This window comes from Ailuropoda melanoleuca, chromosome 5 (assembly GCF_002007445.2).
Source record: "Ailuropoda melanoleuca isolate Jingjing chromosome 5, ASM200744v2, whole genome shotgun sequence".
NCBI lineage: Eukaryota > Metazoa > Chordata > Mammalia > Carnivora > Ursidae > Ailuropoda > Ailuropoda melanoleuca.
In genome coordinates this window covers 99,088,618-99,105,456 of record NC_048222.1, presented here as the reverse complement: position 1 = coordinate 99,105,456, position 16,839 = coordinate 99,088,618, and the positions used below count along the sequence as shown (strand labels likewise).

General features: G+C 34.0%; 1 protein-coding gene across 7 annotated transcripts in view; it reads left to right on the top strand.

Annotated features, from left to right (window-relative positions):
* The window catches only part of GRIA2 (glutamate ionotropic receptor AMPA type subunit 2), a 167,634-nt gene that overhangs the window by 96,104 nt on the left and 54,691 nt on the right, over nucleotides 1–16,839 (top strand). For all 7 annotated transcript variants that reach the window (XR_004625798.1, XM_034661467.1, XM_034661465.1 and 4 more), the window contains exons 4-6: nucleotides 4,372–4,568; nucleotides 8,642–8,695; nucleotides 13,599–13,760. Coding sequence is in view for 6 of the 7 variants with exons in the window: in XM_034661467.1 (XP_034517358.1) it covers nucleotides 4,372–4,568; nucleotides 8,642–8,695; nucleotides 13,599–13,760 (413 nt within the window). In the remaining variant the exon portion in view is untranslated. The remainder of the gene's footprint in view (nucleotides 1–4,371; nucleotides 4,569–8,641; nucleotides 8,696–13,598; nucleotides 13,761–16,839) is intronic.

Genomic DNA, 16,839 nt, shown 5'->3' with positions numbered 1-16,839 from the left:
CCCACTAATATACAGACTAGAACACTTAGGCTTTACCTGTCTTTAGGCTGATAACATTTCTATAACTCTCTCCCGGTATTACTAACACTAGCTCAAGATGAAACAGTGAAGTACTGATGGTAATACTTTGGGAGAGTTTTAGGATGATTGCCAGCTCACAAATAGATTATACAACAATAACTAGTCTTGCAACAATTAGGCTCTTGAAGTGGTAATGTAGTCCAACAAACATAGTCTAGTCTTTCTTTTAGCCAAAAGCCTGATAATATAGAGTTTAAAACTTAATTTTAGACCTTGTAATATTCTTGAGTTACTTTAGAATGTATTTTAAATACATGGATTAGGAGGAATTGTTAATTTTCTGGGTTTTTTTCTCCCTGTTTGTAGATGAACAACTGCATATCTCCAGCTTTCTTTGTTCTGAGTAATTCAGTAATAAGAAATCAGTCTTTGCTATACTTCAACTATCCTGATATAGTATAGATACCAAAGTAGAGTAATTACTACTTAGTAATAACTTGAAGTAAACCAATATTTATAAAGAATGTCCACTGTCCATACAAGTTTATAGTCTGATTAAGGGATGGAGGTATTTATGAAGATACAAGTTTGTGTAGAAGGGAAAGAGTAATTATCTCAAGTAATATTTCCCCCTAATTAGAATGTGGTACCAAGAGACCAAGAACATGAATTTGTGTTAGGTTTGAAGAGGTTAATTTCACCTCAATAGTTGTAACATGCATTTTCAGTGAGTTTTAAAATGATCTGCTAATTTTAAAGTAACCAGAATTAATAAAAAACTCTTAGTTGTGGGAAAGACACAGATCAAGTCGATAGACTAAGAGGTCTGTTGCTATTAGCAAAAAAACAAATCTAAGAATATGGATTACTAAGCATGGGACAGCAATCTCTTTAAATCATGAGTCAGACTATTTTATGGATTGTGAGTTACTTCTGGCTGTCCCTAGGAGATGAGTTAATATTATTCATTGTCTTCTGATGGCACTAAATTAATCAGGTCTGATATTGCACCACTTGAGCTATTTAGCTTCTTAATGGATGTAATGTTTTTAGGCTTCATAGGTTACAAAACATTAATTCTGAGAGTTTTAATAACCGAAGATCCACACCAACTGTGAGTTACTTTTGACACAAAAATGAATAAGTTGAAAACTCAACCATTTCTTTAAATGCATTCTTATTAATTTAATACATCATCTCCATATTTTTTGACAAGATGAACTGCCAGTAAATGTTAGGTATAGAACTATCACTTGATATTTACAAATCATTGTTTTATCCAAAATTTCTTATAATATTTGTTGAAAGTTGGAATAGAATATCAAGAACATTAACACTTGAAATTTTAGTATGTGGTAAACTTCATGATTAAATAAAAACAAAAAATAATTTCTGCCTGGAAGAAAGGAATCCCAGCACTGTATGATATTATGTGGATAGCAAATGGAAGATCATTCATGGATATAATGTTTTTAAGGAGGTAACAAGGAAGAGTTAGTTGCATAAAGATTCGAATGTGGGAAAGTAGGACCTACATAGTGAGAGAGATTTAGAAAATTAGCTTTTTTTTCCTACTCAGGAAAAAAGACTGGATAGATTTAATAACTGTTTTCAAGCACTTTGAGAGCTGTTGAATTGATCATGATGGCCAGCTGTATGTTCTATCTTCACTGATGATGAAAAACAGGAAAATGTTTTGAATTAAATCATGGAGAGATTTATTTATAAATAGTGAATGGAAATCATAGGTGATCCATGAAGTTTTTAAAAGAAATTTTATCATTAATAGATTTTTTTTTACAATGTAATGTGGTCTCTTGTTTAAATTATCCCTTGAGAAATTCTTGTGTATTCTTGTGTTTTTGGTACATGACTGCACAGAGGAAACAAATATTGTTGTTTTGCCAAAAAACCCCAAATTCACTCTAAGTTTAATTTATGGTTCAGCTTCCCAAATTGAAATAAAAATAAATTATTTTCAATTTTCATAATGAAATATTTTAAATAAAAAATAAAGAGAATAGTATGAAGACCCCCAAGGACTCTTAACTCAGCTTTGTTAATGATCAATATACAAGGAATCCTGTAACTATCTATATCCCTTTGTCCTTCACGATTATTTTGAAACAAATACCTTCCATCATGTCATTTCATCTGTACATATTTCAGTTTGTACTGTGAAAGAATACTCCTGTTTTCAGCACAACCACAATATCATTATCATTTGCAGGCAGATTCACAGTAATTCATTAATATCATCATCTATTTTTTCCCACAGTTTATTTGAATCAAGATAAAAATGACGTCCCTATTTCCAAATTGGTTAATATATCTCTTAAGTCTTTAATAACATATGTAGAGTTTCAGTTTGATGATTGCAACACTGATATTTAGCATATCACTCTGCTACATATTCCTTATAAATTGGTAGCTTGTCTAGAAGCTTGGTAAGATTCATGTTCATATTTTTTTGCAGGAATACTCCACAGGTGATGTTAAATATTTCTATTTAGAGACATGTAACTTCTGGTCATCTCCCTTTTTGTGTTTTTAGCAACAGTTAATGATTGTTACCTTGGTTCATTAATTTGCTAGGTGTTACAAGGTGGTTGTAATTCTAAATCTATATTCCTTCCTCATTTGTTAGCTGGAGTCTTTCCAAAAAGGAAAAGCTGTCTTAATTATTATCCTGAGTATGGTTCATATAGGAAGGGCAGGAAAATTCTTGTTTCTCTTCCTTTATTTACCAATTTCAAAATAATAACTCAGCTCCTAGTATCCTTCAAAGGCAACCAGAAATTTATATGTGTTTAAATATCACTGATTCAGGTTCTTTGTTGGTTATCAGTCTGTTCAAATTTTCTTTTTCTTGATGTTTCAGTTTTGGTAGTTTATATTTTTAGATATTAATAAGGATTCATGGATTTAAGATATGTTATGTATTTAAGTCTTTTGCAGTTATTACTCTTACTGATATCCAAATTGCCTTATCTTTACTTAAAGTGATCTTCAACACATTGGCTCCAGAGTCTTTTGACATAGGGCTGATAGTTTTGGAGAGCTTCCTTGCATTTTGTATCACAAGATGTTCTAGGCTAATCTTGTGTCTTCTTGGCCAGTATTGAATCAATACAATTTTTAATGATGTTTTCCAGATTAAATAATTTTTTTCAGAATGCTCAAATTTTTGCCATAGTAAATAGATTGAAATAAAGTGTAGCATATGAATAAAATTTATAAAGCAGTGTGATCACATTAGGTAAATCCCACATTTTATGGGTAAAAAGAAATCAGCATTCTTCTGAGAAAGATGTATGACTTTCTGGAATCAGGAAGATGATGTGATGAGTCCTGAATTCTTTTTGGAGCCCAGATTGGGTGTTGTTCATTAAGCTATTAACAGAAATGATGAATTTAGGTTGGCTGTGAAGAATTGAAGTGGTGTGGAAGACAAGTTTATGTACTGCTTTTCCAAGTGCTAAACTGCACATTTAACTTTAAGCAATAAATTCCCCAATTGTTTTCCTTCTCAGTCCTACACAGGAGACAATGTATTTTTATTAAAAAGAAAAAGAAAATTTATTTATTTATTTATTTTATTATGTTCAGTTAGTCACTGTATAAGTCGTATGTTGCTATAAGCAAAGTTATTGATAAACAGTAAACAGCTCTTACATTTGGAAAGTTAAGTAAATGTAACAAATCTGAGCTAGAAAACTAACTGCTACCATCTGGTTAATAGGTGAACATTTTAATCTCTATGGGATCAGTTCCAATAACAAAAACATGATGTGACAGAAGGCTGAGGAAAAACAACTGCTGACTAGAAGACAATAGAAGGATATACAACAGCCTCATGAGATTATTGGCTCGTATGCTTACAAAGACTCATGTAGATTTGTCTCCCTGAAAATGTTTGCAACCTCTTGAGGATGTTAATATGAAAAGATAGACTGTCATATGTAAAGAAACAGTCTTGCCCATTCTCTAAGAGAAAGAAATGTGTGCAATGTCTTTGGATCTCACTTTAACCAAAGGTATCACACACATTACTCTTTAGTAATATCCGAAAGAAGATAGCTGAGAGAGCTGAAAGAAGGGGAGACTATTTTCCCCCCAAACCATGGTTCTTTCCATCAGAATAACAGCATATAGATAAAGAGCTTTTGATGTGAAGCGGAAGTAAGTTGATGTCGATAAAGATCATCACTGTAGCTTTTTGGAGGAGTCAACATCCCCTCAGTTGCACAAAAATATCAGCCGTAAAAATATATTCGCTGTCAATTTCACAACGTAATTCTGAGTTATTCAAGTATCTTTATCAGTCATCATTTTTCTTTGGCTTCCTAGGCTTATCAACACTGCAAGCTGTGCTGGATTCTGCTGCTGAGAAGAAATGGCAAGTGACTGCTATCAATGTGGGAAACATTAACAATGACAAGAAAGATGAGACATACCGATCACTTTTTCAAGATCTGGAGTTAAAAAAGGAACGGCGTGTAATCCTCGACTGTGAACGGGATAAAGTAAACGACATCGTAGACCAGGTTGGCTACCCTCTGTTTTCTAATGGCACCAAATATAGAATGTGCACGCAGTGTCAGCATTTGCAGTGAGAATTTGCGTGAGGTGCTGAACAGCAGTTTTTCCTTTATGGTTTATGTAGGATGCAGCAAATATCATCAATTAAATTACCTCTGGCTTCAGTTAGCAATAGCAGATGGTCTTCAATCATGCTGACACATCATGGTAATCATTAACTATATTCAGTATGTAACTACTGAGTCTTATGTTTTATATGATAAGCATTGCCCTAAACTTTGATATTTTTAGTTGGAAATTTACAATTTTGCTTTTTGAACTTTTTAGAGATAAGAACATAGCCATCAATTAAGTAAAAATAAGGCTGGGGTTCTAAGGGAAAAGTGAGTAGTTCATGGTAAAACATGGAGAACATCAAACATTAGAGCACAGTATGGAACATTAAGCCTATATTGTCTGAATGCATCTGTGTCTTTAGATAAAGCCTGTATTTATTTTTCTAAGATTTTTTTTCCTCCAGTTAGGTTGGCTTTGTGTCACTTTGAAACTGTTAATCTGTGAAATTAAAATATGTAGGAGAGACATATTCAGTCTGTGTTTGCTGTTTGAGAAGTTTACTGGACATAAGGATGTTTCATCTGTACTTAACTATACCACCTTGATTCCATTTAAGGTCTTTTAGGATAGGACAGCCATTCAGTAATATCCTAATGATAAAAATAAGATCCACCATATTATATACATAGGGTAAGTGACCAGGGATGTTGGTGAAGCAGCGTCAAGATTTGATGAGATAAGATCTGCTTCACTGGGTATCTGCTTCTTTTCCCAACTGATGAGTGTGTGTGTGTGTGTGTGTGTGTAGTGGCTGCTAGTTCCTTAGGTTAATATAGGATTGGAAAAAAAATAGGCAGTCAAGTATGAATTTACTGGCCCTTCTAGGCTTTGAGGAGACAATTAATTCACTAATTTGTATAACACAAAGCATTTTGCAAACATAAATGTTGATGCAGCTTTAATTGATACGTAATAATACAAGCCCTAAGACATACAAAATGGATCTCGCATAAAATATTAAATAACTGGATAAAGCTAACTTGTTATGAGAAAGAGCTAAATGTTATATGCCAGAGAGGTGAACATTTCAGTGGAAAAATCTTGATTCCTGTCTCAGGAGATGAAGTTAGGGTTGTTTTTAACCTGAAGGCCTCTTGTTCAAATGTGAACCTCAACAACTCATTTGAATTCCATAGGAGATTCTCATTAAAATGAATTTTAATAATAGTCATTAGTCTTTTTTTAAAGAATTTATGAATTCATGGATCATCATAATAAATGTTGGAGAAAGTCTATGTGAAAATAATTATTTCCAAAACTAGAAGAGGGAAACTATAGGAGAAATTGGGAATATATGGAATGGAATGTTTTGAAACAAATATATGATGATTAAATGTCCATTTGGAAATCCATTCAAAAGGTACAGAGATTTTGCACATGTATATCGTATTTTTATGAAACTCTTGAATTTATTAAATGAGTGTGTACAGTGGTTGGTTGCATCATTCAGCAAACATTAACTACAGACATCCTCTGTGTCTAGAATGAAATATGCAAAGAAAGGGAAGAGTGGATCTGTACCCCATTAATCCATGGTTTAGAGGGGAAGACAAATTTTACATGTCACACTATAGTATTACAAGTTAGAAAACAATGTGGTCTAAGAGGAGGAGAAAGACCCTATCTTTAACAGGGACAGAAGGATCTATGAAGAGTTCACATACTGGCAGCATTTGTCTGGCCTGGGTTCGTTCATTTACTCATTCAGTAAATTTCCTTGAGTGTCTAATGTTTGCCAGATAGGCACTGTGTGGATCCAAGAAAGTAATGTTAAACAAAACAGGCAAAACCCCATTAAGGTGAATATTTATGATATATTTACAGAAATTAATATGCAATCGTAATGATGGTATGTATATGAATGAAGAAAACAGGGTGTTACGAAAAAAATTACATTAAAAAATAGATTAGGAGATCATGGAAAACATTCAAGGGTAGATACGTTTACAAAGCAAAAAGTGGGTTGACGCTCATTTCAAGAAAAGGAAACGCTATTTACTTATTCACTCTATCAATACTTACAAGAGAACAGAGGTGATGAAACTTTATTGGTGTAATAGCTTAAAATTAGAAAGAGAATCAATCTTTGTTGATTATGAGTATTTTATCATTCAATAAAACCTTGGAGTTACTTATTTCTGGTTGTGATGGGGGGAAGGACTTAGCCATCAGAAACATTTAGAAATTTAATATTTCTAATAAAATAAATTTACTATTGTTAGTGCAATGTTAATGAATATTACAAAGCAAAAATGTGATAGTATGGTCAACACAAATTCCTATGTAGAGGCAAGGCTAGTGCATTTTCATATCCCCCCCTTCTTTCAGTGAACACTAAATTCGACTACTGGTAGCACCATTTATACAATGTTTTGCTGTTGTTTGTTTAATTCCCAAAAGGAAGACATGCATGATTCAGAAAGTAGAATGAACAGTAAGCAAAATCAACAGATATCTGTAGGAATTATGAGGGACATAATCAACTCAATTCAAGTGATGCTAATTAATATGTTTTTCATGCAGAAGGACATCTTTTCTTCACAGTTTTCCTTTCAATACAGAGGGTTCATTTTCTTGGAAAAAGTGAATTTAGTTGTATTACATAAAAATAGGTTAGAAAATGATACAAGCTCTAACTCCCTTCCAAATAGCTATCACTAAACATCAAAGGGGCATTTGGTGGAATCTTTCCTAAGATTTTGCCCTTGTTCTTTAGCTAAATGCATTGCTTTGGAGTACCTGACTTTGTCTGGGACAAGGGGAAGTCAGGGAAGTCTTTTCCCAAGAGGTACAATTGGGCTGAGATTCCTTGTGCCTGAAGCATTAATAAGACAAATGATACGGTGACAGAGACAGCTTTCCAATCAGAGGAAGCAGAGTATGTGAAGTCCTGAGGTGATGGAAAGAAGCCTTTTTATGTACAAAAATACTTAAAAAGAGGGTTGATAAGACTCTAGTATAGAGAGTGGAAAAAGAGGGGCTGGAGAAGCTTTCAAGATCATTGGACTTTGTAGCATAAATTAAGGATTTTGCTTATTATGCTAGAAGCAATGGGAAGCCACCAAAACTGTGTCATCAGGGAAATGAGCTAATGGTTTGAACATTTGTCTGTAGCCCTGGCATTTCATGCTTTCTATTGGTCTGACAATTTCCTTAAAAATAAAAATTACATTTGAATATCTAAGTACAAGTACTACAGCATGGCCATTTCACCAGCGTCTACTCTCTTGAATTGCTATAGATCAGTGAAAAGTCACATTGATTCAATAATGCCCCAAACTGTCGTGAGCATTACCAAAATGGCCACATGTTCCATGATGTGTTTATCTTGCCAATGAGTTTGGACTTAGAATTTTTTTGTGGAGATAGATTAGCTTTTCTGATGCTTTGCTGCCTCAAGCTGGAAATAATAATGTTCATTTGAACTAAATTGCAAGCATTTCAAGACTCTTAAGATGGGAATATTATTTTATAGATTCATATAAGAATTTTTATATGCTTATTAATATTTTTTAGAATTTATGTTCTACTATAAATTTGAGTGTTGATGTGTGAATATAAAAATCTCAAGTGTTGGTTTAAGCTGTCTAATGTTTTAGAAAAATAGCTTTTTGTAGGAATAAAATTATGACCTATGATAGATTCAACATTCTTTTCATTTTACATTTCTTAAAATCTTGTGACCTTATTTTCACTGTTGACAAAACTGAGGTAGTTATTTGTTTAGTTATTGACTTCTTGAAAGATAGCATTAGTAAAGCACAAAAGTGTATTGTTACTTTTTTCTGAGAGAAATAGTCTCTGGATTTGATAATTATATTTTGTGAAACAGAACTCATCATAGAATATCCAAAAACATAGTAGATAAAATTCCACTTTTTTCCTCAATTGGGTCATAACATCAATAATTTTAATTTATATTGTTGCGTGTATTACATAATTGTTTCTTTATCTTTGTTAGGTTATTACCATTGGAAAGCATGTTAAAGGTTACCATTATATCATTGCAAATCTGGTAGGTGAATTAATTGATATTTATAATTTTAATAGAGATACTTATAAAATAGCTTTGAATGACCAGCATTTATTAGTGGTATTTTTAAAAACGCACCTTGATTATATTGATCAATTAGAAGTGACAATATTTTTCCAAGTTTGTGCTTTAGACTTCCCACTCCACATTTTCTAGTCAATTTCCTATTATAAGTGATATAAGAAATATTTGACAAACTTTATAAATTGTCTTAGAAGGCATATTTAATTATGGAAAAGTTTTCAAAAATATTTAAAGTTTAATTGTTCAAATTTTCTCTTCTTTCTCACTATCACAGTGTTTTATAGTTTTTTCCTTTTCTTTCCTTTAATATTTTTAGTAAATACAATATTTGAAATAAATTCACATTTGTGAGAATACATCTTAGTGAAAAATTAAAGCTGTAAATGTCAAGAATATTAATATATTATTTTTATTATTGCTGATTTTCTATTTGCTATGTAAGCAACACAATGAAATTAAATCCCTGTAGCTAATCACTTTCTTTGGGATTTCTGTCAAATTACGATTATATTGAACATCTAAGTGGTTAATTGTATCCTCCTCTCTTAAGTATAATCAGAGCCAATTTAGAATTGTCATTAGACATTTTTTTTTCAAAATAGTTTTTAGATCAGTAGTATAATGAACTTAAACCTTTCCCGTTGCAAAGGTTTATATTCTTTGAGGAAGTATGATCTTACTTGACTGAGAAAACTGCCCTCCCCAACCTCAGGAATATAGTGAGAAAAGGAGGGAGAAAATGAGAGTTTATTCTAAATAGTGTAATAGAACTCTGAAAAGGTTTCATATTTACCTAAATGTAGATTTCTTTCTTTCTTTGTTGTTCTTTCTTTCTTTCTTTCTTTCTTTCGAGAGAGGGAGAGAGAAAGAGGGATGGAGGGTCAGGGCAGAGGGAGAGGGAGAGAGAGAATCCCAAGCAGGCTTTACTCTCAGCATCATGGAGCCCCACTCAGGGCTTGATGTCATGACCTTGAGATCATGACCTGAGCCAAACCAAGAGTTGGCCACTTAACCCACTGAGCCCAGGTGCCCCTGTAGATTTATTTCTGTAGGTGGTTTCTGGAATATTAGATTGTTATATCAGAGGACATTATTTCTAATAATGATGGGGCAAAAAAAAACTTTACAACTGATAAATACCGTTTTCACTAGAAGGTGGCCCCAGTGATTGAGAATAGTAAATCTCAAATCTGCATGTTATTAGTAGAAGTTGGTGGTTCAGATAAAGCTTCTGTCTACCAATAAAATGACTAACTACTATAAAATTCATTAGAATTTATCCATTTGTAGGATATTATAGATCTTAAATGATTCCCTACCGGAGAAGCAAGGGTTAAAAGAGCTGAAGCTCTGTATTCACTCTCTTCACAACCACATTCTGTGCAGGGAACAGCCTGGACAGTCAGTCCCCTGTGTGAATTGTGCCATTTGATGAACAACACAGAGCCACATTGAAAGCCGTTGATCTTTAAAAATGTCCAGATGGAGGAGATTATACTGGAACATTGAGAAATAATGACAGAAGGTGGTTCATCAATTTGAGAGTTGATATGTGATGCTATGAAAAGGAAAGAAATGCACGAATGACCAAAGTAAAAAAAAAAAAAAATTAAAAACAGAAAACAAGTGTCTGCTTCTGTCATGCTTCTAAGGAGGAGCATACCTAGTATTTTATCTGAATTCAAATTCTGCTTTTCCATTTCTGAATACTTGGTATCTTCACCATGTGGAACTTCTAGTGAATCAGGAAGTTCAAAGAATCTGAGGTGTGCTGCAGTTGCTGAGAATTTAGAGAGCACTCGAAAATTTCACTGACATTTAAAATTAAAGAATGTCATTCAGAGTTGAAGAGCTTTCATCTCCAACTCTTGATAGGAGATGTCCCCCTTTCCCTGTCCAGGGTCTAATGAGTGATAAAGGAGGTGGTGATAAAAGATAGAAAAGTCCTTAGATACCATTACTGATGAATTTCTTCAGGAATTGGCAATGCTTGATTAGGCTCCCAAAACAGATTGTGATTAAATGCTGAACAGATTAAATGCCGACACAGCATTTAAAAGGATAATTTGTACATAAAGAGATGAAGAAGTGGTCAGAAAGGGATCCAGTTCTCATTTCTTCAACCCATAGATATGGACAGAAAGTCCTGCAATCCACCCCACCTGACTATCTACCTTAGAGTGAAGCACATTCATCAACGAGCCTCTCCCATGCCCATCGAAATTCCAAGAAATTTTCTGGTGTCTAAGTGTTAAAATAGCCAAGGAGAATCAGGCATTTGAGAAAAGTCAGGGCCATGAAGGATGCAATACAAAACAAACAAACAAATAAATGAATGAATGAATAAAATAAACAGGGCAGGCAGGAAACACAAGAAAAATGTTTAAAATTGTAATGGATATCTGCAGAGAAATAGGAGAAAATTAACTATCCATAAAGAAGAGAAAAAGTATGTTATGAAAAAGAAAAAAAAACTCAGAGAATAACAAAGAACTATCTGAAGTTAACTTTTTTTTCCCCTAAAATAACAGGTAAATTATATGACTTTGTTGAGAAGGTAAGAAAAATCTTCCAGAATATGTAACAAAATGACAATACAATATGAAGTGGTGTGTGCAGGGAACCTGTGAGGAACTTAGATGTTCAATGTAAGAGTTACAATGTCTTAATAATCAGCTTCCTAGAAAGACAAAATAGTGAAGACAGGGGAAAGAAATTATCAAAGAGCATTCAGGAAAATTCCCAGTACTCGATGACACAAATATGCCCATTGAGTATACAAAACAATGAAAAAAAAGAGACTTATTTCATGTTTCAAAGAAGATGTCATCATGAAATTTCAGAGATCAATAGAAGATCTTTAAAGTTTCGGACAGGTGGGAGGTGACGGCAGAAAGGAGTATGAAGCAGGTCATATACAAAAAATAATTAGAAATAATGCCATTGTATTTTTCAATAGGAACAATAAAAGTTGGTGGAACAATGCCTTCAGATCATGAGAGTCTCAATTTAAAATTTGGTACCCAGCCAAAATACAAATCAAGTGTCAGAGCAAAATGAAGTTATCTTGAGCTATTCAGTGTCTCAAAGAATTAACCTCCAGTGTGTCTTTGGAAACGATTGAGGGCTCTGGAAGAAGGAGGGAGCAAAACGTGAGAGAACAGTGATCCAGGAAGTGGGGGAACTAGTCAGAAACACACGCCAGAGTAACAGTTGCAGGGGAGATAGAAAGAGGCACCAATTCAGATCACAGCATTCAGAAGGTCTCCTGTAAATTAAATATTCAGAAAAAAGAGAAACAGATTCCTTGATGTGTTTGATGTTACTTTAAAAAAAAAGACTCATATAAACATGAAAATTTTTCATGGAGAACCAGAGAAAAATAAGGATAGGTATATAGAAAACTATAGTAGTGAACAAAATGAAGCAATTATTAACATTAGAATGAAATACTATTCAAGAAGGAAAATGCAGGGGCCCCAGGGTGGCTCAGTCGGTTACTCTTCCAACTCCTGATTTCCACTCAAGTCTTGATCTCAGGGTTGTGAGATCGAGCCCCACCTCTGTGCTGAGCATGGAACCTGCTTAAGATTCTCTCTCTCTCTCTCTCTCTCTCTGCCTCCCCTCCCCCACTCGTGCTCTCTCTTTCTTAAAAAAAAAAAAAGAAGGAAAATGTAGTCCCACCACATTATTTGACCTCATTCTGAATAACAGAATTATAAATATTAAAAATGTAAACATGAAGTGGGTGAGCAGGTAAATGTGAATGAATTACATACTCATCTGACATAAGCAGAAACTCAATAAAAGATATCTAAAATGGATAAATTAAGAAAGAATAGCGAAAATGTGTCATGCAGAAATATGGAGGTAAATATATGAAAAACAAAAATTACTGAAATTGATTGTTTTGAAGCAGCTTAACTGGAGCCTGGGTGGGGCAGAGCAGAAAATCTGTGACTTTTGTTACATATATTCTTGCACTATTTGCATTATTTCAATGAAAAGAAAAACCAAAATTATGAGCCAATAACGAAGTAATTAGCCTTCTTTACACAAATAGTATTAAAATATGTTTTTTAATACCAATAACAAAGAAAAGATTCTCCTGTGTTTTGGATTCAGGGATGTTTTCAATCCTTATGCAGAATAATGAGTAAACGTATAAGGTGAAAATTTTTATAATTGTGATTTATTAAAATTGTGATTTCATCTTTGAGAGAATGTACTCTCAAATTGAGATAGGATTTATGAGAGCACAATATTTGAAATCAATGGAAGCACCATATGTTTAGTTTTACTAATGACTGAATTCATCCTAATAATGCAAGAGATTGATTTTTAAGCTTTCATATATTTTATAAAAAATTAAGTTCCACACTTAATATGAAAAAGTTTGTTCACATAATGACTAGGCATTTAGTACCTTCCATTCTCATTTTAAAGATGTTTTATCACCTGAGAGAATGAACAATTTAAATAGGAATAACTTGCTTACCATGTTGCAGCTCTTGGGAACTAGCTTTATGTTGAGTATCTATAACTATGTGGTAGTGCTCTGTTGTAGATTGAATAAATAAAACCAGTACTTATCCATGGAAGATTTCTCAATAAAATGAAGAGCTTTTATGTGAGAACAACCAATAAACAATCATTGATTAAGGATCCATGTGATTCCAAGATGACTGTAGGTATTGGTGCAGAGTATTGGCTGAAAAATACACGAAACATTTACTCTAGGCTTTTTATCTCTCATGTGTTCTTTGACATTTGTAAAACCACAATGTATTGAGCTATTTGGTAAATGTTAAGTTCTCTTTGATTCTTAATGGAAAGCCTGACATACGCGTCCTATATCTAGGGATTTACTGATGGAGACCTATTAAAAATTCAATTTGGAGGTGCAAACGTCTCTGGATTTCAGATAGTGGACTATGATGATTCCCTGGTATCCAAATTTATAGAAAGATGGTCAACGCTGGAAGAAAAAGAATACCCTGGAGCACACACGACTACAATTAAGGTATCTATCTACTAATATGTACATCTGTGTCTCTATATCTGTATTTTTATCTATCTATATCTAACTGCTGGCAAGTAGCCTGTTCTCTGGGACACTGTGGGAAGATAAAAATCTTAATTTGTTTTAGTAACTGAAAACAATAAATACTTTATGCAGTCAAACAAGGAATCTTTGAATCCTAAATGCAGTGCACTGTTCTGATATGAGCACTGCCCAGACTCATCTTTTATTTTCCACGGGTTTGGACTTCACTTGTTTATTCAACGTATTTTATTAGGTATATACCTACATACATATATTTACCTCAAAATGTTAAATGTTTCTGCTGTTGATGGGAAGGGTTTTTTTTCCCTTCTGTTGGTCACCTTATTGACAGCAGAGATAAGAGCGGATGATAGAGTGAGTGGAATGAGATAATCATGTTCTTTATGAAACTAGACTTATGAAAGGTAAGAGCAACAGTTGCAAAGCATTTCAAATGCATAGTGATTTTGTTTGTTTATTTGTGTATCATTAAGCAGATTGTGTATTAACCAGTCAGGAACAGTGTTATTTCAGTTGCTCTCCCTGTTTATACATTAGGCAGAGGTTTTGTTGTTTTCTGCACCTAATCGGGAAAAAAAAAAAAGATATGGATGTTTGGCTTTAAATTTGTGTCTGGCTGTGAGACTGGTCCCAGGTGAGGATTCAGTAATTCTCTCCTTTTGGGTCTATAAATGGATGTTGTCATTTTAAGTTAAATTCAGGAAAGCATCTCATAGAATGTTAAAGAATAACCCAGAGTTAATTTTTTCTCAAAACTAGGTGACTTCTTCTTTGGTGACCTTGACTGATATTCAGCATGTACCCTGTCTATAACAGTACTGTGGGCCTGGGGTGGGAGGGGAGGTACCTTCAGCTAGTAAAGCTGATGAGAAGACAAATGGACATCTAGTCTTTTCATTGGTGTCAGGGTGTGTCTCCACCTGTGCTTAGTAGAGATCTGACTCCGACTCTCATTCTGTGGAACTGTAGGCTTCCATCCATTCCAAGATGGTGCCTTTTAAGCTCTCTGATGAAGACTGAGTGTGGCATTCATCCCCAAATAGAACTAACGTGCTCCTTTTGAACACTCAATTAGTCATCATGTTCCTACCGCTGCTGTCTACTGTGAGAAGGATGCGAGCAAAATGAGATGACGAATTTCTCGTGGAAGTCATATCATTATTGAAGTGCGTGGGTCATGTATCAAAATGCAAGGCAGATTCGGGGTCTGAGAGATCTGTAGCAATGCATTCTGTTAACGGTCTCACCAAAACCTAGCTCCGGATTTCACTCTCTTGGGAACTTGCTCCCTTCCCCCCGTAGCACTAAAAATAAAAACAAAAACAAAAACAAAAACAAAAACAGACTCTCATCTTTGATAATCTGCAGTCTAATGGAGGAGCCTACCATGTCAATAAGCAAATATAACAGAGAATGATGTGTGTAAAATATGCCAGGTCCCCGGCATGTGGTTAGGACAGTGTGGGGGAAGGGATGATAAGGAGGGCTCTCCAGAGGTGGGGCTTCCAGGCAGGGTTTTGCATGTGGCTGAGCAGGAGAAAAAGGTGCTGGGGGAAGAGCCTGTACAAGAGTCAAAGTGATACAAGGGCATGACAGTCAGGAAACTGTACTTTTTCCTCTGTTTTTTTTTTGTTTGTTTTGTTTTCTGCTGTAAAAATTTAAAATATTTGGGGTGGGTGGGAGACGGACATTTTGTGGGAATTACCAAGAGATAAGGCTTTTCAAATGTCAACAGATGTAAGAGATAGGAATTATAGGACAGGGATTTCATGATTTTTTCTGTTCCATGGGCAGAAGAAAGGAGGAAAAACTACTTAGGGGAGGATATAGTATTTTCTAACATAAACAAGTAGCATAACTTTGACATCTGATCTGTTTAAAGAAGGAAAGCAAGATATTTCCTAATGAGATTATTTCTTTCTATGTTGTCTTTGGGTCATTGACTGTACAGGTTCATTGCCTGATAATTTAAATCACATTTTATTATCACCACAATAAAAACTGATGTTATAGGCATAAAAACCTGTAAAAATGCAATTCATTATATGAAATTCTCTCTGTGGTTAGGCTTCGGAAATAATATAACTTATTTTAAGTTGTGGGAATATTAAGTAAATGATTGTCTTAAAGTTTTAGTCTTCTCCAAAAGTTAACAGAGCTTCCAGTTTCTTAATTAAAATCATTCTTATTCAATAAATACAAGTAAAATATTAATGTTTCCATATTTCACGTATTTTAATAACCACGAAATACAAACTACAAATGTTAAATGTCTTCATTCTTATACTCCGTACAAAAAATAACTCTAGAGTCATGGTACTGGGATTTTAAATCTGACTCACCAGTTCACTTATTTCAGGCAATGTTCATTCATTTATTCATTTATCAATCCTTTTATCCATTCAATACATACTTATTGAGTTTTTCCTCTGCAAGCTGGCACTGCTCTAAGTGTCAGAGAAATGACAAAGTTCCAGTCTGAGAGCATTAAGGAACCACCAGAGGAGAGTGATTATCATGGTTTTGATACAGGAAGATTACTCTTCTGCAACATTGTCTGCTGACAATAGATTGTACGGTGTGCACCTGATGGCCGGTGAGCTTTTAGGAAGATATCACAAACAGTCCAGGCAACCGATGTAACAGATCAGAGTTGTCTGAACTGTGGTGGTCGCACCAGGGTGGAGGGGAATCAATGGATTTGCTACACTTGCCAATTCTTTCAGATTTATTTGTGAACAAAATAATTACTGCCGAAATCATAACCATTCATTTATTATATAGTAATATAAATGCAGTTGAAAGATATTGGGGGTTAAAAACAAGACTCAGAAAGGCAGTCTGCATCATTTGTATCTTACTGACCCCAATCTCCTGCAGTGCTTTACACACAGTAGACACATAGTAGACATTTGTTGAAGTGAAAAATACAAAGAAACCCTTTGAAAATAACAAATCACTGAGAAAGAAAAAAAAAAAGTAATTATCATTGCCATGAAATTTGATTGAAATTTCTGTGCTAACATTTGTTATG